The sequence below is a fragment of a genome, unplaced genomic scaffold (genome assembly GCF_019419815.1).
Source record: "Pyrus x bretschneideri cultivar Hongxiangsu unplaced genomic scaffold, Pyrus_bretschneideri_v1 Contig12, whole genome shotgun sequence".
In the NCBI taxonomy this organism is placed as follows: domain Eukaryota; kingdom Viridiplantae; phylum Streptophyta; class Magnoliopsida; order Rosales; family Rosaceae; genus Pyrus; species Pyrus x bretschneideri.
The window spans coordinates 9,113,906-9,135,542 of NW_025999413.1; the positions used below are offsets into that span (position 1 = coordinate 9,113,906).

Here is a 21,637-nt window from a genome sequence, read left to right on the forward strand (position 1 = left end):
ACAGAGAACCTTATCTCGTGTGTACGGTCGGGCGCGCATGCGTGGCACGGGCCGCTCAATAAAAGAGCACGTGTCGATATTCCACATCGGCATAGTGGATGTTAGTTAAACAACCAATAGTCGGTTTGCCTTCTTAAACCCACATCGCCATCTTTTCTTCCTGCATTTCTGCTCTCAAAACTCTCAGTCTTTTCCCTCAAAAGCTCCGCCGTAGAGAAAGCCACTATACGCTTTTCCCAAAAGGCTTGGGTTTTTTTTAGAGAGAGATGAAGATACAGTGCAATGCTTGCGAGGTGGCGGAGGCCAAGGTGCTGTGCTGCGCGGACGAGGCGGCGTTGTGCTGGGCGTGCGACCAGAAGATCCACGCCGCCAACAAACTGGCCAGCAAGCACCAGAGAGTCCCTCTCTCTTCCTCTTCCTCTTCCTCTCCCATGCCCAAGTGCGATATCTGCCAGGTCTGAACGAACTCCCAGTTTCAACTTTCAACTTTTTCTTGCTCTTATATTCATTCAAAGATTGTGACTTTTTGATGATATTTTGAGGTTACGATGCTACGTCTTAGGCAGTAGCAACAAGTCGCTACGTCTAACTCAGTATTACATATTTTATACAATATTTAAAGGTCGCAAAGATTCATTAGATCTACACAAAATTTAACTATTGATTTTTCAGACCATTTCATTTACTATGGAGGAAAAGTTAGATATTTTTGTGAAATTCCCAGGAGGATCCTTGCACGATCTTCTTTGTGGGGATCGTGGAGATTCTTCAATCATATTCATTTATCGTACATTGTGTGGTAAAAATCATTACAAATTTCTTTATTTAAAATTAAATATAAACAGTACCTGACAAAAACTGGTCATATGATCGACGGATATAATTGGAGGATCCTTGAAATCCTCACAAAGAGAATCCGGCGAGGATCCTCTCTCATTTCATTCCTTTCATTATTTTGTGTTTAAAATTCCAAAGTAAATGTTGGGTTTGTTAGTTGTGCTTACATTGGTTAACATGAATTAGCCTGGTTGATCCGGGTCAGACCGGCCGAGTTCGAATCGCTGTCACACTAAATTATAATAGATTAGAATAAAATAGTCTTTAAGAAAAACATTATATTCGCAAACATGGGTTCACGCAATTGGGTTAAGAGTAGTGTGTCCGCCCCCCTCAACCAAGTTTGAAGGTTGTTGATCTGCCTCTTCACTCAAGTTTAAATTACTCTCGTGATAAATTAAAATGGTTTATAATAGATAAATTAAAGTAGTTTATAATAGATTATCGATGTGTTGAAGAAAATAAGTTCATACTAGCTTTGTTTATTCTTCTATGTGAAAGTGGTTTGTTGTAATTGATTGAGATAAAGATTTGTTATGCTGTTTTGATCAATTAAAACAATTTTCTTTCATGATCCATGTCACATAATAATTCGAAAATTTAATGGTTTAGATCTTACAATTATTAAATTTTACATAAAACTAGATAGTACTGATACGTAACATTAAAGTCGCATTAAAATTCTTTTGTTGGGTTGTAGTTTCAAATTTAATGTTTGATGTGATGTGGGATGTGACTTGGGTCACACACTAACTACCCATTTGCTTTACTGTCATTCGTTTCCTATAGTATTACAAAGTCTGCTAGGAATTGAGTGCAGAGTATTTATACTTGGAAGTACAGATGTTGGAGACTTGGGGTAGAACTGTAGGGACATCCATCCGTATGTCATCACGTTACACCAGGTTAACTAATTTCGGTCATTGACACTTGCACTTATACAGTTTGGTAGTTGTATTTATACTTGGAAGTACAGATGTTGGAGACTTGGGGTAGAACTGTAGGGATATCCATCCGTATATCATCCCGTTACATCATGTTAATTAATTTCGGTCATTGATACTTGCACTTATACAGTTTGGTAGTTTACACAAGTCGTAACACTATTAATATTTTTACACTCATTATATTGTTTTACGTGTTCATTAACCCATGGGTTGGCAGGAACACGACACAAAGGTAAATAGGTAAACCTGAGCGTAATCCATTGCCACCCCTGCACAGCCCTTTTAGAGGCAGACCAGAATGATATGCATGCTGGGTTTTATTACTTTCTAGTGATCTGCAAACTTTACCTGACATATATGATTTGTTTGTGAGTTGATCCATGATTTTTGTTTAAAGAGCTCAAAAGTCGCACAATCTCTCAAAAATGAAGTGCCCTTTTGGTAGGGACCGCTGTTTTGGTGGTTCACGTCCGTGACGTTGTAATTGTTGAGATGCATGAAGTAATCTACATTTCCTTTTCGGTTGCAGGAGATGGTCGGATACTTCTTCTGTCTGCAGGATCGAGCTTTACTCTGTCAGAAATGCGATGTTGCCATACACACAGTAAACTCGTATGTTTCCAGTCACCAAAGGTTTGTGCTTACTGGTGTGAAAGTGGGGCTTGAAGCAACCAAACCATGTATCTCCACCTCCACCAAGGAAATGTTGACTTCTGCGGAAACAGTTTCTGAATCAGCATCGTCGCGACCAATAAACAAAAGTCCAGTAGGTCCGTTTGTTGGGGAGATTAAACAAGCATTGCCTGGTAAAGTTGACAGTATTGGAACTGGTGTATCAGGAAAATTACCGTTAATTCAAAATGCTAACACCTCCGGTTCCGGGTTGAACTTGGAAGAATTTCTTGGTTTTACTGACCCTAATCAAAATTTTGGGGTCTTGGATCGCATGTCGCCCAAGGTGTGTGTATATATATGTATATCTTCTTATTATTTTTGTACGAGTGTGTCATGCTGAAACCATGACCGCATCGATGTTTTTAACGAACAAAAATTAGTTTTAGTTTGCAATGACATCACAGGTTCACTTTTGCAGTTTGATGTCCAAACGCTCACGTAGACATAAGTTCTAGTGTTTGGAAACGACCTAATGTAGTTTTCGGCTTCTTACAGGTTTACAGCAGATACTGCCTCTGATTGTTTTTTTGGTTTGAAGCTGATGGAGGATGATTCAGGATTGAACCAAATTTCAGAAGGCAGATTGTGATCAAGTTATTTTACTTTTGTGATCAAGTTATGTGAGGTGAGGGAATTAGGTAGGTGTATTAGGCAAATTATGGTAATTGGTAAGTTAGTATGTAATTTAGTTAGCATTAGTTGGTAATTAATTACTCTTAACCTTTTTTTTGGTCATTAATTACTCTTAACCTATATACATAGTTGCATATCTCTGAATGTGGGGCATGTAATTTAGTTACCATTGATTGGAAGTCCATTTTCACTAGCAACATAATATCTGACTGTGGGACATAAAATCCAAGTAGAGGAGAGAATTTTCCGTGTGTCCCAAATACTAAGCGGAACATCACTTGGTCACACAATTGGAAGGATTTAAAAAAAAAAAAAAATCCTTTAATTGTATAATGACATGTTATGTTTCATCACGTCTTTCCGATACACTAAAAATTTTCTCCAAATAAAGTAGTTGCTATTTGATAGAGTTGCGATGCCACCAACTATGGAAATAAATTTGTAGAAAAGTTTTGAGAATCACATTTTCTTCTATTTTCTTGCATAAAAAATTATCATTATATAAGAAAATTAATTAGTAATATAAACTAATAAAAAAATTACATAAAAATTACACTTAGAAGGAAAAAAGTAAAGTGAAGTGTGATTCTCATCAAAGCTTCTCTAAATATTTATTTTTATAAAATGTGGTTCAAAACATATCGATCTACTTGTCTTGCTTTGCTTAGTTCTTAGTTGTGAAAGGTTTTATCTTGTTTTAAGTTAGTTGGGTTTTTTGTTCTAAATTATTAAGTTTGAAGTGTAACGACCCATCTTCAATTATTACAGTTTTTATAATTTTAAAAGATGAATGTACGAAAATGCCCTTCGAGGCGAAGAAGTTGACTTTTGTTGATCGCCTTGTCGGGTCACGTAAGATTTGTTTTCTTAGCGTATCTTTATAGCACTCGTCGCTATTAGCATGTGGGCGCAAGCGGAATCGGATTTGGAGTTACGATGAATGTTTTACAGAACTACGAAGTCAAGGGGCAAAATAGTCAATTCACTATTCTGGATATTAGGATTGAATATTTTAATTATTTTAATATTAATCTGTCACGTGGGGCCCACACCCACCTCTCATTCTGCCACGTGTTCCCCACTCCGAGTCTCTCTCTCTCTCTCTCTCTTTTTTCCCTTTCTCTCTCTTTTTTTTTTTTCCTCTCTTGGCCCTTTTTCCCTCAGACTTTCCCCTTTCTCTTCATCACTCAATCTCACACCCCTCATTTTCTATAGAACCATCACCGGCCACTCCCACTCACCATACTCGCTGACGAGCCTTCACACTACCAAATCACCACCATCACTTCATATTTGGGCATGAATCGAGGACAAGAATATGTGGGAAAACCAACTTGAGGATTCTCGACCTCTGTAGCGAACACAAAGCTTTTCCTAGTGAAACCTCCACTGTTCACATCACATGTTAGGTAAGCTTTGAGGTTCATCATTTTCTCCTCTTTTTTGATGTTTAGTTCGAGTTCCAAGTTGGCATGCTTGTTTTAGTGAGCTTGGGATGCATAAACAGCTAGGTTAGATTTCCCAGTTTCCAGCAAGAAACCCGGCGACTTTCGAACTGTATTCCGACCAACTCCGGCCATGTCACGGCTTCCAATAGGTATATTTCAAATCCTCGTCTCTCTAGTTTCAATTTGAGTATTATACGTTGAGAATGATTGAGTTTTGACCTCGATTAGAGCCAGGGAAGTTTCCCAACCAAAATCCCAAGAATTCCGGTTTTCTCCTTCGTTGAGTCTAGTGACCCGTGAACCTAATCGGGTTAACCCGACTTGCGACCCAAAATCAGGCCCAAAACCTGATATGAATTCCAGCCCAATCCATTAATCCAAGCCGCCTAATAACCAAGCCCAAATCCATAACCCATTAACCCTAACCCAGCTACCAGGCCCAACCTAAAAACCGACCTAACCCAGCAGATCTGACCTGGACCCAAGCCCTGTTCCACGGTCAACGCATGGGTGTGCATCATGGCCAGCGAGTGTAGCACACGCACCTCCGCTAGAGGTATTGTGACGGTGACTGTTTCGGCGAACCTTCCAGCGACTCAACTCGGTGCATGGGGGAACATGATGTCCCTCCTTAGGTTTTTCGACATGCCAAATCCGAATTCGCTATCCGTTTTCCCAAATTCTGTCGTTTTAGTAGAGTTTTACTAAATGGCCTCTATATGTGGTTAGGTGCATCGATGGGAAATGACTCATTTCTCGCTAGCTCGAGCGGTTCTTGGGCAACAAAATATCTGTGAGTGCACCCCTTCTTAATTGCATATTTTTATAAAATATTAGATTTGCAGGCATTTCATATTTCATGATTTGAGTATGTTTTCCATTATGTTTTACGGAATGCTATATTTATGCTTTACAGAGAATTTACGATTTATTTAAATTGCTTTTACGAAATATTTATGATTTATCGAATTATGTTTTACAAAACGTTATGAAGTATTGGATTTATGCATATGATAATTTTACGGATTTATGAATATGGTTTATCATGGTTATGATGAGGCTTTGGGCTTTGAGCTTCGGATTGATATGAGATTTTTGTGGTATGTTTTCATTGCTTATCTATTGAGTTATTGTGAAATCTCGTTCCTGGATTTCACTATTATAATCTACGTATTTGTATTATTGAGATTTCATATTATTTCTTGAGAACTTACGTTAATTTGTTTGAATTTAGATTTTAACTAAACTAGTTACAAAGTTTGAAGTTTGAAAATCAATTGTTTAAAATCTGTAGACCTTTGGAGGTCACAATTTATATTTTCAAATAGATCTTGAAACCACGAACGTATAGGCAAAAGCCGTTTGCTAGTCCGAATTATAGCGGTATAGTTACGAACATTTGAAATTGTTTTACTAAACTATAGATTTTAAATCGATTAAACTTCCACAAGGAAGAAGCCTAATCAGATTTAAGCAAAAATAAGAGGACCAATCATCTTGAAGGAGAAGGACCAATCAAATAAAAGGGGGGAAGGTTTCTGAAAAAAAAGAAAGGAAGGAAAAACGGGCTGCTGCTAACCCATTTTGGGGGCGAATTGGACCCGTTAACCCACAAACTTGACCCGCTTGTATCTCCTTCATCCGAGCTCTGTTTTGGGTGATCTTGGTGTCCATGGAAAGCTCTTGACGAGCCCTACATCTTTGTAGTGTTAGATTTCCCATTTTCTTTTCCATATTTGCAGTTTAAAGCCACAAAACCCACGAGTTTTCCGGCGGTTTTATCATTTTTCCGGTGATTCTGGCAACCCTTTCCTTCAAGTGAGGTATGAAACTTCCTATACTCTTCATAATCTTCAAGTTGATATGCTTAGTTTGTGCTTTTGTATTCATTTTAGAGTTGGGTGTTTAGAACCCTGGAAATTCGGTTTTCTTCGATGATTTTGGACGGTTTCCAGTTTGAATTTATCGTAGGCTTAGTTGTGAAAATTTTTCTTTTGTTGAGCTCGAGCTACCACATAAATTTGAGCTCATTTAGTTAATGCTGAAAATTCAGGTTTTCTAAACCCTCCACCTTGGCTCCCACCACGTGTGGCGGTGTGTGGGACCGTCCACAAGTGTTGTCTAAGTACCAAATACCTTCTAGTGACCCTATGAACCTATGTCTAGCTCAGTTTCCTGAAATTCAATTGTTTGGTGTAGTGATCTAATTGGACCACCACTTGTTTGTGTGATTGACGACAATCCGATCGTTGGATCGTCGTACAATTTTGTGAGCACCCTAGTTATCAGTTGTTGGACCTTTGAGAACTTATGGATCGGAAATCTGATGTGTGGATCTTCCGGATTGAATAACCTTAGATTGTTGACCTTAATGGATCTACCTTATCGACGGTTGACGTTCTAGTCAACATGCTTTACTTTAGAGTGTCCTTTGTCTCTAGTTAGTTGTTGAGGCTTGATGGAGCTTAGTTGGCTCATCATGATGACGTGTTGTTCCCAGTTGACGTGTGTCTCGTTATATGTATTTGTGGCACCATATTGAGTTATACTTGTTTATTAAATGTGCTTTCTATTGAAGTGTTATTTTTATTTATGGCCATTGATAAATTTTTATTAAGTATGATTTGACTTGTGCATTGGAAATACGGTTTGTATTGTATGATTGGATTGATGTGATGAAATGTGAGGGCTAGTAGTGGACCGTTAACCCATTGGCATGGGTGGCAGTCTAACGAGGTTGTTAGATGCAGTCATAAAATGTACGAAAAATGCTATGAAATTTGAATCTTGATCTATACTTTGTACATATCCCGGAGGCGGGGTATGTTAGATATACGGGTATTTGGTGGCGTCACGTGTCGATCCTGGACGTATGTCGGGATCGGGGCATAACAGTTATCATAAAGCACATACACACAACCGGGTATGTAGATGTCTATGGCCATAGGATACAATTGATGAGATTTATGGCATACCTCCAGCTTCACTAGCCCGAGGCTAGTGTCGGTGTGATATGTTATATGTATATGTTTCTTCTTTGGCGTAACCCAAAGTCGTACAGCTTCACCTTTGGGTGATGGACCCTATGTTTCTTCTCTGGCGTAACCTAGAGTCATACAACTTTACCTTCGGGTGATGGACCCACTACATATACATTTATATGTGATATCATATTCTTTGGTGTAACTCGGAGTTGTACAACTTCACCTTCGGGTAATAGACCATGGTTTCTTCACTAGCGTAACCCTGTGTCGCACTGCTTCACCTTTGGTGATGGTTATGCCTTTGGGCCACTATGATACCCCTAGTAAGTACAACATTGATGAGATTTATGGATTTACCTTCAGGCGGTGTTATCACATTTATTGAGGACGAATGTTTTCTTGGCATGTTAGAGTTTTAGAAACTTACTATGTAGTACTATATATGTGTTTTCAAAACAGGGGGTTAGTATGTTAAAAAAAGGAAACGGTTTTCTTATTAGTATTATTATTATTATAGACTTTGGTCCATTCACCCTTTTGTACTGCGCCACCTTAAGAGTTAGAATCAAGGCACACAATCCCCGTGGCAGGGCACTTCCATTTAGGTATCTTCGTGTCCCCTCTATGTAGGACCCATTCTTCGGTTCGTACCTTTTCATAATAAATCTTTCATATTATTCTTGATGAGTTGTATGCTTTGACCATGGTTATGCATTAGTATATTTCTTTCTAATCACACATTTTAATTTGCATGCATGTACAAATGGCTTCATCACCCTCGGGTGTCGGCCAGCACGTGCCTATCCTGTTATTTGGGGACATCAGGATTGGGTCGTATCATGAAGTTTTGTTTTTTAAAGGGTGGTGCTATCCACATAACTTTTTTTTACCTCTCACGCATCTTTCTCAATTTCGAACTATCAAATTCAAATGAATTGAAGACGATCAACAAAACTAACAAGGAGTGTGTGGGAGGTAAAATTGAATGTGTGGGTAGTACTACGCTTTCTAAAATGTAATGTTATCAACATAGACGGAGCCACCCTAGGCTTACAAGAGGCGGATGCCCCCACTCACACTGGTTCTTAAACAAAAAAGAGTACATGTAGTATCAACTTTCAAGCTAAAAACTCACTTAATAACCACTCTATTGAAATAAAATATTCACTTACATTTTGCCAACGACACCCCACCAATTATTTTATGCCATACACACTAGAAAAGAAGCATAATGGACCTGATTGTAGGCATTGACTACAATACTTATACATGTATTTAATACAATAACCATCTAACGATCAATATAATTCATGTAATTAAATGTATGGGTTAATTACAAAAAACTACCTCAAGTATGGGTCAAATGACACTTTCATACCTTATCTTTTAAAATTGACAATGTCATACCTCATCTTACGAATTTGTGTCAATGTTATACCTTCCGTTAATTTGGCCGTTTATTTCTCAGTTAAATGCTGACGTGGCTTGATCTGGGACCCATTTTTATTAAAAAATTAATAAAAAAATTATTAAAAACAAAAAAAATCATTTAATATTATTTAAATATTAAAATAATAATAAAAAATTATTTAAAAAAACCATTTTTTTTTTTCTTCTTCTTCTCTCTTCTTCTTCTTCCCTCTTCTTCCCTCTTCTCTTCTTCTTCTTCTTCTTCTTCTGCACGGGGACAAACTGGGTTGTTTTTTTTTTTTTTTTTTTTTCTTCTTCTTCTTCTCTCTTCTTTCTTCTTCCCTCTTCTTCCCTTTTTTTTTTTTTTTTTTTCTTCTTCTTCTTCTCTCTTCTTCTTCTTCCCTCTTCTTCCCTCTTCTTCTTCTTCACGGGGACAAACTGGGTTTTTTTTTTTTTTTTTTTTTTTTTTTTTCTTCTCTCTTCTTCTGCTTCCCTTCTTCTTCTCTTCTTCTTCCTTCTGCGGGTTAGGTTGGGGGGGGGGAAGAAGAGGGAAGAAGAAGAAGAAGAGAGAAGAAGAAGAAAAAAAAAAAAAAAAAAAAAAAAAAAACCTAGTTTGTCTTACCCGTGCAGAAGAAGAAGAAGATGAAGAGAGGGAAGAGAAGAGGTAAGAAAGAAAGAAGAGAGAAGAAGAAGAAGAAAAAAAAAAAAAAAAAAAAAAAAAAAAAAAAAAACAAACCCAGTTTGTCCCCGTGCAGAAGAAGAAGAAGAAAAGAAGAAGAAGAGGAAGAAGAGGGAAGAGAAAAGAGAGAGAAGAAGAAGAAGAAAAAAAAAAAATAAAAAATAAAAAAAAAACAACCCAGTTTGTCCCCGTGCAGAAGAAGAAGAAAGAAGAAGAAGAAGAAGAGGGAAGAAGAGGGAAGAAGAAGAAGAAGAGAGAAGAAGAAGAAAAAAAAAAAAAAAAAACAAAACAGGTTTTTTAACATAATTTTTTATTATTATTTTAATATTTAAATAATATTAAATGATTTTTTTTTGTTTTTAATAATTTTTTTATTAATTTTTTAATAAAAATGGGTCCCAGATCAAGCCACGTCAGCATTTAACTGAGAAATAAACGGCCAAGCTAACGGAAGGTATAACATTGACACAAATTCGTAAGATGAGGTATGACATTGTCAATTTTAAAAGATGAGGTATGAAAGTGTCATTTGACCCAAACTTAAGGTAGTTTTTTGTCATTAACCCTAAATGTATTTAATATAATCACTATCTGACTGTCGAGGTGGGTGATTTGTATTAAATATATGTAAGTATTGTAATTTGGAGTTTTTCGTTCTTTATGTTATCATTTTTGTTTACTTGCTCTATTTATTGTGTTTCTTCTTCTTGTTTGTGCATATTATTTACTGGATTTTAAAATGATTTTGATTTATCAATGTTGGTTGTTTTTGATAAAGAACAGGGATTTCCACAAACATAAAACATTATGACTTAACATATAAGTGGTTCGTTTGTACATAGGGTTGAACTTTTTAATTTTACTTTGTTGTTTTAGGATGTCCCCATTCAATAAAAATCTAACTTCATCCCTGGTTATCAAGGGTTCTTATGCAAAAATTTCAAAATTAATATTACGAAAATTGAGAATTACTAGTAAACTAGTGCAGTCGTTTCATATTACTCAGTTGCAATAACAGTTGATTCTGTGAGCTTTTTTTTTTTTATTCAAAGTGTTGTTATAAGTGTTTCGATTTATGAAATGGATTTTTGAGTGGCTTAATTGTGAGTAGCATACTAATTATTCCTCTTCTAATTTTCAGTCAACAATTATTGTGGAATTTTGATGGTAGTACTTTTGGGAGTCTTCGTCTTGTTACACATGGAATAGTGGTCATTTTGTATAATTTTGTTGGAATACGATTTGAACGTAATTACTTAAAAAGATTGTTGTTTTATATTATGATAAATTCATAGATCAATATGCACGAATTTTTGTTCGAAGACTAATACTCAATTAAATCAAAATTTTGAACCAAATTTTCAATTTAATATTATGAGTAGCTGTGTACAAATTAAAATAAGGTGAACGTGAGTAGCTCCCATCATAAGCATTGATGGAGCTAGAAACTCATGTCAGGAGAGGCATTTAAGCTAAATGAAAGAAATTAGAAAAAATATAGTAGTGTAATTTAAATAAGATAGTTCTTGGTAGAATGCTAGTTTTTTTATTTTTTATTTTTTTTATTTTTTTATTTTTTTAGTACATCGATATTTTTGCACTAAGGGGAAGAGGAGTTTAGGTAAGGCCATCTTCAACCGATGGTTGGCCAGATGACTCATTTTAGCCCTCTGGCCCTCCAAGATTCTCCAAGATATTAATATTATAATGAATAGTACAGGGCCATAGTTGCCTCCATCTCCAACCGAGGGCCAAAGGGTCATAGGGCAAAATATAATTTATTATTTTAATTTAAAAACTACAGCGATAACTGACCCAAAAAACCAAAAAAATTAGAACTGAAATTTAACGAATGGTTTAGGTATTTATAGGAAAAAATAATAATTTTTAAGAATTAAAAAAAAAATTGGCCCAAAAATAAAAAAATAAAAATTTTTTTGAATACAACAGCTAGTTGACTAGCCATTGTATTCAATTTTTTTTTAAGCAATCCTGTCGGTTATAACCGACATGAATGCTCTATTTTCTAGCCAGCCCCATGCAGCCAACCCTCTAGCCCTCTTCGATTCCGTGGGGTCTTCTCAGATTCTACAGCCCTCTGGCCTAGCCCTCGGTTGGAGATGGTTTTCAAGCTATTTTTGACCCTCTGGCTCTCTAGACCCTTCGGTTGGAGATGGCCTAAGCCACACAATATGCAGCCTAATTTGGTATCAAATTCTCTATTCATGAGATTTGAACCTAAGATCTCTCACTTCAAGGTAAACCACAAATTGTGCAACCTAATTTGATATCAAATTCTCTATTATTCGAACCTAAGACCTCTCACTTCACTTGAAATACTACCAGATCGCAGTACTGAGTAACTAATAGAATGCTAGTTAGCAAGTCTCTAATCTCCAAACTCTTCTCCACCAATACACGACGCACTCATTGTTGTAAAAATCATTGACAATAAATACAGGACTGTAATTCCAGGATGGTGCGTGGCCAATCATCACCTCTGTGGCTCCGCCACCACTCATAAGTAATTTTATTTTTTTTGGATTCAAAGCATCTCATAAGTAACTGATAGAAGTAGAACTGTTGAATTATTAAAATAGTGTGCTTTTTATTGTTTTTAAATTAAAGAAGCATGATTAGCTCTAACCATAAATAATTGATAAAAGTTGGTAAATTTAATCTTATATTTAGAATCACATAAACAAAAACCTAAGGAGACAAATAATAATAATAAAAAAAGTAATGGAAAATATTTGAAAATTTTAAGTGTTAATGATAAGGGCAAAATAAAAGGTAAAGTGAATAGTATCATAATTGACTTTTTAGTGTAAAAATATGATTTTTCGTTAAAATAAATAATACCGGAAGCTTTTCGTTAAATTTTCTTAAAAAAAACCACCAAATTGTGGATGAAATTGTAAAAATTTCAAGTTAGGAAGAAACTAAAGAATTTCTCACAAAAAAATAGGCTTCCTAAAATGAGCAAAAAAAAAAAAAAAACAGAGATAAGTTAGTAGGAGCCTCTCTCTCTCTCTCTCTCTCTCTCTCCTATTGCTCAAAATATATATAGTTTTGCCCTGAAGTCTAAACCCCTTAGTACAATGAACTAGACCAAGTCCCCTCCACTCCTAACAACAACAGCTTCTGATATATCTATCCATCTGATTCCAAAGTCCTATAAAATTAGGGTTTCTCTCTCCCTCTGCTTTCTCTCCCTCTCCCTCTCCCTCTCCCTCCCTCTCTGGGTATCTCTTTCTCTCTCTGCCGAGATCCGATACTGTCTGCTGATGCAATAGGTATATACTTTCTTCTTTTGGGTTAGTTCCCTGTTTGGTTTCTGAGGAAATGGGTTATTCTTTTGTAATTTATTTTATTCCTCAACTATTTCTTTCAACTGATTCACTGTATGTCTCTCTGTTCGGTTGCTGTTCATGAAGACTTGGAAAAAGATATTAAATTTTTAATTTTTACGGATGATATGTTTGGTTGCTCTTTAATTAGAGTTCACATTGGCTGAGCAAAGTTGTTGTTTCAAGGGTCGTTTTGACTGCTTTCCGGGTCCCAATTTTTGTCGAATATTTCAGAGATTGAAAAGCTAAGAATTTTAAACTGAAAGTGTCAGTTTTGGACAACAGAGGATTTGATTCAGTTTACGTTTTTGGTGATTCAGAATTGTTTTGCTTCACCTGGGTTGTGGGAATCACTAGTTTATGTTTAACAAAGCATGATAGAATAGGACATTTTCGAGTTCTAAGGTTAATGGGTCTGTGTCTGTTGCGACACCCTTTTAAGGCGTCGATAGCATTAGCATATGCCGAAGTTTTTGCACTTCCTATGTTGTGTGCCACAGTTGCGAAGCTGTTAATCGCTCTAAAGGACCTAACTTATGTCCGTAATTAGTAACTGCGGTAACAGAGGAATCTGTTGTGGCCATGTCCGACGCTAAAAGACAATTGCTTGAATGTCGTTTTGGTATTCTGATGGGGAATGAGATTTTTAGACAATTGCATATGAGACATTTCACATTATGTGGCTGTGAACATTTTATTGGGGAAGAATATAGCTTCCGATTGGTAGAAAATATTCATATCATTCGATTGTATGGCAACGTAGAGTTGAGTAGTCATCGGAGGTACATGCATAATTAATTCTGATCCAGTGCTAAGTTGTATTAGAAAATTGATAATGGGCCTTTAGGATGACTAGTATATTAGTTTTTGTATTGATTGGTCATTGATTTTTTTCTTGAATTGCAATTTATAACTTTTTTTTCTGTCCGAAAGAGATGAACTATTATTGCCTGATATGTCATCTCAACATTACTTGTAGAGCTGATATTGATTCTAACAGGAGGATGAGAAATTAATCATGGAATATGTAATTTGCTAATATTCGATTTTCTTTTTGTAGACGACAAAGTTTATGCCAATCATGGAAACTGAGAATGGTAATGTTAAGCAAGCTGAAGATGCTAAACTACTTGCCAATGAAGCATATAAAGGTAATAATCTGTGCTTCTACAATCCGTCATACCTTTTTTTTCTTTCTTTTAATTTAATTTCACCGGTATGGCAATGAAATAAATTATGCTTTTAATTTCTTTGATTTTATGTACATGTATTTATAAATCAAAATTTCAATAATCAAAATAGATTTGATACGAGTGAGATTTACTTTCGGTGTTGTGGAAAGTTAATCCTAACAAGTGATGGACATTATACATATATCTCACTCTAGTGCTCTGAATTGAATGAATTCAGGTGAGACATTGACTTTATCTATTTGTTTCCTCACAATTGGCAAGAATGCCTCACATAGAGATTAACTTTGAACAGTATTCTATTGATTTGTTTGTACTTGTAGTGCATTTATTTTGGGGTATGATCTGTGTGCTCATATTTTCTCTATGATATCAGCTCATAAATTTGCTCAAGCGATTGATCTGTATACACAAGCGATTGAACTAAACAGTCAGAATGCTGTATACTGGGCCAATCGTTCAATTGCCCACCTTAAACTGGAGGAATATGGTAGCGCCATACAAGATGCTTCCAAGGCTATTGAAGTTGATCCCAAATATTCAAAGGCATGTTTTATCTTATCCCCTAGGTTTTGTGCATTTAGACATGTGTGATTGTGTTCGGATGGTTTTCTTTTGTTGCAGGGATACTACAGACGAGGTGCAGCTTATCTTGCTATGGGGAAATTTAAAGAAGCTTTAAAGGATTTTCAGCAGGTGCTTTCTTCAGCACTTTTCTAAAATTGTGACAAAATAATTTTTAATACCTACTATCATAAAAAATAATTTTCAATACCTACTATCATATTAAACTGCAAGAAGTTGAAGCCGCTTTTATTTCCAGCAACCCTTATGATATCAGTACATTTAAAATATCTATATTTGTAGGAGGGTTTTAAACAATATACTCATCATGTGAAAATGGTTATCTGCCTGGTTGGTTGTTTTTTAGTATATACATCTAATAGCGTTTTTGTTAAAGATAAATCTTAAGTTTCTGGAGAGTCAAAGCTGCACATTCAGAAGGTCGTAATTCTTCTTCATTTAATCACTATAAAGTTGCATTTTAAATGTCTCCAAGAGTTTTAGAACAATCTTTGTCCTTATTCATTGTGGCTCACATCTCTTATATGCACATTTACTGGAGCAATGCTAAGCTGTAGCTGGTTATGGTTTGTGCAATTGGAACCTTTACTGAAACATGGTACGTCCCCCACTTCTGAGCATGGAGCGATTGGGGTAGACAATCAATTTTCATAAGTTCTATAATCAGAATTTTGAATGTGATAAGACAAGCTTAGGTCTAGTTTGAGAAAAGAAAAATCAAATTGTGCGAAGACTTTTGTATAATGTCGTTGTCTTTCCTTTCATAAATTGATACACAAGAGATGGAGGATGCTTTGAAAACGTTTGCCAAATTTTCTTTTGGTAGCAATTGTCTTAGATGCTGCATTGTTTGAATTTTTTCCTTGATCTAAAATAGGTCAAAAGAATCTGTCCAAATGATCCTGATGCTACCAAGAAATTGAAGGAATGTGAGAAAGCAGTGATGAAGCTTAAATTTGCTGAAGCAATATCTGTACCGGAGGCTCAAAGGCGTCCTGTAGCTGATTCTATTAATTATCGTTCTATAGGTATTAGTATTGTTGGTTTTATGCTGCTTCATTTCTTGTTATGTTTGTCCAGGTTTTTCCACTTTCTTCTGCTTATCTTATATAGATTTTATTTTTCATTTTTCGTTTCAAATTTTTGCAGAATTTCATCATCATATGTTTCAAGCAATGGATTTTGTTCATTGTTTAAAAATTTGTTAAGAGTTGCTTGTCCATGATTCTGAATGTTGATAAGCGTTCAAGGCATTATATGAAACTTATTCTTTGAAACATACTCAAGTGCATGCTATTGCAAAAAAGTGAATGCGATAGCAGCCCTATGTATCCCCTGTTTTGTTCTATTCTTTTTAGCGAAATTGGTTTCTTATTAAAGAAAAATATAGCAGCTTGATTTGACTACTTAAACATCTTCTCTTTTAGGTTTGAAGTTTTGTTAACTGCAAGATTTGCTCTTGCCAATAATGGTGTCTGTTTTATTTTCTTGGAAATGTATGATGGCGCCTGATTTTTATTTCATGATTCTGTGAATACCTGATTCATTTTCATTTCTTTGTGATATCCTGAACTTTTTTACTGATCCCTCTTTGTATCAGTTCTACCTGAGCCATTATATAGTGCACTATTACTGTAGTTCTGAATTTTTTTTTGTCTGAACTCCCAAGGGATATTTAAGAATTTCAAATCTCTAATTTTCACGAATACGTGTAATTAATGAAAGGTGGTTTTAGATTTCTCATTTATTGATTCTGGATTAAGCAGGTTTAGAGCTCTTATAGCAGCTTCCATGTTTGATAAGTTTGAGTGTGTTTCTAAGATTCGGTAGTGTTGGTTGCATTGGTAGTGGGCACTATTAGGGTAGATACGGGAGCTGCAGAAGTGAGCATGTTGGCCATGCTGTGTACCAAAACTATAGTCATGGCTGTAGGGACGGAACTGGTGGTATTTGGGTAGTATTTGTACCGGTGATTTTGTCAGTGCTATGGTTCAGAGGGTCCAATATTACCTAGAAATCCCTCTTTTTTTACTTTTCATTTTTTTTATTGAACAATTGATCATTTGCACATTCAAATTTCATTAATTGGGGCGTTTAGTAGGCATATTTTGGATGAATGATTTTTTGTTGAGTTGACTCTGATATGGAAGGATCCCTCATGTCGGTTTCTCTCGTCTCTTATGTTGGTTACACTTCATGGTTTATTTGGGACGACATAGTTATCCCAAATTGTTTTTTACAGATGGATGAACTGTACACACAAAGTTAATGCCCTATAATTTACGCATTAGCTGCATCTGTTTCTGTTGGCATCTGGGGTAGGATCTTTTTTCTTGTCCTGTTTGCTCGTTAGTGAGGAATCAGTTCCTGAAACATGTATTCCTCAGTTTAGTTAGTACCGATAAGCTTGATCAGCATTAAGTAACTGATTAGCATTTCATTTCAAAATTCTATTAATGTGCACTATACTAAATGGTGTCTGTTAACAGCATTAATTATAGTATTCTTATCATTATAGGAATGGCCCCCAGTACGTCACCAGACTACTACATAGCAGCACTTGGACTAGGAGTTGTGGCAGCATTGGTTATGTTCAGAGCAGAAGTGACTACAGTTCTGACTGCAGTTGTGGCCACAATAGTGGTGGTGATCATGGTGGCCCTGGGGGCCCGTTGGTGGTGTGGCTTCCATGGAAGTCAAGTAAATAACCTAGGTTTGAGTTCACAGTCAATGAAGCATAAGAAAACAGTCAAAGTCACTCTCATAACTTCTAATAGTTGGAAAGTTCTGTTAGGTTCTAGGAGATGTACTGCAAACTAATATATTCATTCACTGCTAATGCATTCTTGATCCTACCATTTAGATAGTAGACTTTCTCGAGAATGGATTTTCAGCCAAACGCATGGTCTTAATGGAGTTAAAAAGAGCTGAACATGGATGATATGTACTCTAGCTAACCCAAGTGGGTAGATCTAGACCTTGTATTATTTTTGCCCAGGTCAACTTTCTTAGAGTGGTTGAACTTTGTTTGCTTGTTCTAAAGTCTATGTTGCTCTGGATCTGAAGTTGGTCACATAAAATTGGAACAGAAAAACCGAGTTTGCAATACTAAGAAAATAATCAAACCAGGAAGCTTAAAGTATTCATCTTAATGTGAATAAGAATTCTCATGAGCGGATATGTGTTTCTTCTGTTTGTGTTTATTTGTTTGTCTGCATTATCTAGCTTCATTTGGTTAGCAACTTTGATTTTCTGAACTCAGTTCAAATGTGGCATATTTTTTGGTACAGCTGCATGTGTCGTAAAAGTTTATCACTTACTGCAATGCAATGGAGTTGCTAATTTGTTTTGTAGATATTGATGACTGATTGAGCATCCATCCTTTTGACATGTACATTCGTGTAGAAAATAGTATGTTCCGTATTATTAACATTTGATGCCGTGGTGAAGGTCATGCATATACCCATGTAAAAGTAGTGCCCTTGAATTTTATAGATTATATAAGTGGAGGCACTCTCTTCTGGCCAAAACCTCACTCTTAACTAATGATATAATGAGGTCTTATTTACGTCTGTATAGGGTAAAGCTTATTTACGTCCTTTAGCACTCGAGCTAATGAAACTGATATCTGTTTCAACTTCAGATGTGGAGCCACAATATGCCGGTGCAAGGATAGAAGGGGATGTTGTTACTTTGGATTTTGTGAAGAAAATGATGGAGGATTTCAAGAATCAGAAGAATTTACACCAACGGTATGTGTGGGAATTACAATACTCACTGTCATGGACCTTGGCAGCAAAATGTTTTTAGACACTCTTTTCACTTCATCTGGTATCGATATTGCAGATATGCGTTCCAAATTGTCTTACAGACGAAAGAAATGTTGCAAGCCATGCCTTCTCTGGTTGATATAAATATTCCTAAGGGCAATCATTTTACTGTTTGTGGTGACGTACATGGGCAGGTAATACATTTCTTCCATATCCATAAGATACTGGATCAAGTGCTTGATTTGACTTTGAACAACTCAACATTGTAGAAGGTTAATTCATAGAGAAATAAAGGGATTTGACCGGTAAATGTCAAATACTAGGTGAAACAATAGATATTTCAATTTCATATTGTCTTATGGTATTTCTGAAGTCAACCTAATCTGACTAATGTATTATAGCTTCTAGTTATGGTAGTTTTGGTGGTTGTCTACATGATATGTATCTATTTATGTTCAAGGCACTCTCTCATTTGTTTGTTTGTGTGCCTGCAGTTCTATGATCTTCTAAATATTTTTGAGCTTAACGGGCTTCCTTCAGATGAGAATCCATATCTATTCAATGGAGACTTTGTGGACAGGGGATCTTTTTCTGTGGAGGTGATCCTAACATTGTTTGCTTTTAAGTGCATGTCTCCATCAGGTGAATCCTTTTGTTTTCTTGATCGGTTTATAATTTTTTGTTAAGTCTAGGTAGATTTTTTTAGGCCTTCCATATCTTTTGCAAAGTCATGTTGGAGTCACTTTTCAATTACTTCGTTGTGGGATATTACCCCGTTGCTCCTTTCAATGTCAATATTAACTCCGATATTCATTTAACACTCATTTCCCTTGCTCAGTAATCTGACCATGTTCTACTCTTTTCAATTAAAAAGAAATCATGTTCTGAATTGATAACACTCATTTCCGTTATTTTTTTTTTTAATTTTCAGCAATATATCTCGCAAGAGGAAATCATGAGAGCAAGAGCATGAATAGGATTTATGGTTTTGAGGGTGAGGTCCAGTCCAAATTAAGCGACAAGTTTGTGGAGCTGTTTGCTGAAGTTTTTTGTTGTCTACCGCTGGCTCATGTAATAAATGGGAAGGTTTTTGTAGTCCATGGGGGTCTTTTCAGCGTTGATGGAGTGAAACTCAGCGACATTAGAGCAATTAATCGGTTTTGTGAGCCTCCTGAGGAAGGTAATTTATTACATCCCCTCCCTTTATTCTGCTTTTCGATTACATCTGTTATTGCCCTTAACCAGGTGGATTTAAAGTTTGAAAATATGTCATCACAAACCTTCTGTAAATTAATTAGTAGGCAGATTTTATATTTGTTTTTTCTGGGTTTCATCAGGGTTAATGTGTGAATTGCTGTGGAGTGATCCACAGCCTGCACCTGGAAGAGGACCAAGCAAGCGAGGTGTAGGTCTTTCTTTTGGTGGCGATGTGACAAAAAGATTTTTGCAGGAAAACAATTTAGGTAAATTACTAGCGTTGACAAGTTGTTTTACTGAAGTTGTTAGTGCTACTTATCAAAAGATGTACTGGAGGATTTACATGGCTGTTAATATACAGATTTAGTTGTGCGATCTCATGAAGTAAAGGACGAGGGTTATGAGATTGAGCATGATGGGAAACTTATCACTGTCTTTTCTGCTCCAAATTACTGTGATCAGGTAACTGAATGATGGCTACTCGGCTACCCTTCGATCATTACTAAATCTTCTAAAATTGTTGTGTATGAACTTTATTGAAGCTTGTTTTTTGCACATATGATAATTTTGTTTTATGGTTCCGGCGTTGCAGATGGGTAACAAGGGTGCCTTTATCCGTTTCGAAGCACCAGATTTGAAGCCGAACATTGTCACTTTCTCAGCAGTGGTCAGTGTTTCCTGTCAATTTAACTGCTCCATATTTTTTTAACATGCGCGCACACTGTACAGTAATGACGTTTCTCGTTGCACTAAAAAAATCTCCTTGTATAATATTGCAGCCACATCCTGACGTCAAGCCAATGGCATATGCGAACAACTTCCTCCGAATGTTTCAGTAAATTATTTGTCCGAGTGCAAGTGCCAACACAGTTGAATACGACTTTGCTTCAGAAGCCTATTGGAGGAGGGGTTGGTGCATGTTGACAACTGCAGTATCTTGTCGCGATTACATCTCGTAAAGATGGTTCTTTTCATTTTATGTATCTATCTTGTTCTTGTTCTTCTCCCGACTAGGACGAGAATATTTCAGGCATTTTCTTTGAAGTCGTTTGTGTTCTTATGCTTGCTCCTGGAAGCCAGGTTTAGAGACGAAATTCATATCCGTATGGAGAATGACTGCCAGCTAAAGCTCATGGCGTTTGCTTCGTGTTTATTTTTATGAATTTTGATTGTTTTCTATTTTTTTTTCGCCGGTATTTTGGATCTTCAAAATACTGGCGTAAATATGTCATCAAATTTGTTCTTTTTGTTTTTGAATTTGTTGCAACCATATAACTTGTAAATATTTGAATTTATACCTGATTTTGACCTGGAAAATATCTCAAAGTGCCTGCAATAAAGTTGTCATCCCACAGCCTAGACTGGAGAGAGCAATGGAATCATCCTGCACGATGGGAAATACGCCTTTCCCGTTTCATTGTCTTTTCTCTCTCATCATGTGACTCTTTGTATAAATGAGAATGTACCATACAAGCAATTACTTGTTATTCTTGTCAAGAAAACAGAATAATCAGATTAATTTTATTGTTCCCTTGACTTTCCAATGTGTACGGTTACATCAACTCAAAATCAATCGGCAATGTTTTCTATCTGATTGAAACTATTATACACGGATCAGGTAATGAGAGAGCATGCGTAGCGTGTAACTTATTCGGATGCCATGCTAGAATGTTGATATCGAACGCAAAACCAATTGATAAGAGGTAGAGACAATATTTTGGGTGATGAGTTATATCATAACCTAATTGTAACACATTTCGAGAGATCCAAATTGAAAAGGTTATGACGGCCACTACGTGTAATTCTTGAACAACATAAATTAAACAAGAGTACAAAAATCAAGGGTTTCTCAATGGTATGCTATTGACGTATTGCAGAATTATCGTCAAGTTAAACTACAATATGACTATATAAGCCGATTTTAGCTTAGTT

The 21,637-nt window shown here is 36.0% G+C and overlaps 2 protein-coding genes across 3 annotated transcripts; both read left to right on the top strand.

Moving 5' to 3' along the window:
* Window positions 1–81: 81 nt before the first annotated feature.
* On the top strand, window positions 82–3,265 carry LOC125474530 (B-box zinc finger protein 22-like). Its single transcript, XM_048578440.1, has 3 exons — window positions 82–455; window positions 2,314–2,742; window positions 2,955–3,265. Exons 1-3 carry the CDS (start codon window positions 267–269, stop codon window positions 2,976–2,978), a joined length of 642 nt encoding a protein of 213 aa, XP_048434397.1. The 5' UTR covers window positions 82–266; the 3' UTR covers window positions 2,979–3,265.
* Window positions 3,266–12,688: 9,423 nt separating this feature from the next.
* On the top strand, window positions 12,689–21,064 carry LOC103937341 (serine/threonine-protein phosphatase 5-like). 2 transcript variants are annotated; one of them, XM_048578441.1, is made up of 14 exons: window positions 12,689–12,909; window positions 14,024–14,114; window positions 14,530–14,699; window positions 14,778–14,849; window positions 15,616–15,766; window positions 17,257–17,451; window positions 18,382–18,490; window positions 18,585–18,702; window positions 19,003–19,150; window positions 19,440–19,688; window positions 19,846–19,971; window positions 20,067–20,167; window positions 20,298–20,372; window positions 20,485–21,064. In XM_048578441.1, the coding sequence occupies exons 2-14, from the start codon at window positions 14,036–14,038 to the stop codon at window positions 20,542–20,544; spliced, it is 1,653 nt and encodes a 550-aa protein (XP_048434398.1). In that variant the 5' UTR covers window positions 12,689–12,909; window positions 14,024–14,035; the 3' UTR covers window positions 20,545–21,064. The 2 variants fall into 2 exon arrangements, with proteins under 2 accessions (XP_048434398.1, XP_048434399.1); XM_048578442.1 differs by lacking the exon at window positions 17,257–17,451 and having other exon boundaries at window positions 12,699–12,909.
* Window positions 21,065–21,637: the final 573 nt, after the last annotated feature.

Coding starts and splice junctions, on each gene's coding strand:
- LOC125474530 (XM_048578440.1), top strand. CDS start 267: ATGAAGATACAGTGCAATGCTTGCGAGGTGGCGGAGGCCAAGGTGCTG. Junction 456..2,313: donor CCAAGTGCGATATCTGCCAG/GTCTGAACGAAC, acceptor TTTCGGTTGCAG/GAGATGGTCGGATACTTCTT. Junction 2,743..2,954: donor TGGATCGCATGTCGCCCAAG/GTGTGTGTATAT, acceptor GGCTTCTTACAG/GTTTACAGCAGATACTGCCT.
- LOC103937341 (XM_048578441.1), top strand. CDS start 14,036: ATGCCAATCATGGAAACTGAGAATGGTAATGTTAAGCAAGCTGAAGAT. Junction 19,151..19,439: donor TAAGTGCATGTCTCCATCAG/GTGAATCCTTTT, acceptor TTTAATTTTCAG/CAATATATCTCGCAAGAGGA. Junction 20,168..20,297: donor CTCCAAATTACTGTGATCAG/GTAACTGAATGA, acceptor CCGGCGTTGCAG/ATGGGTAACAAGGGTGCCTT.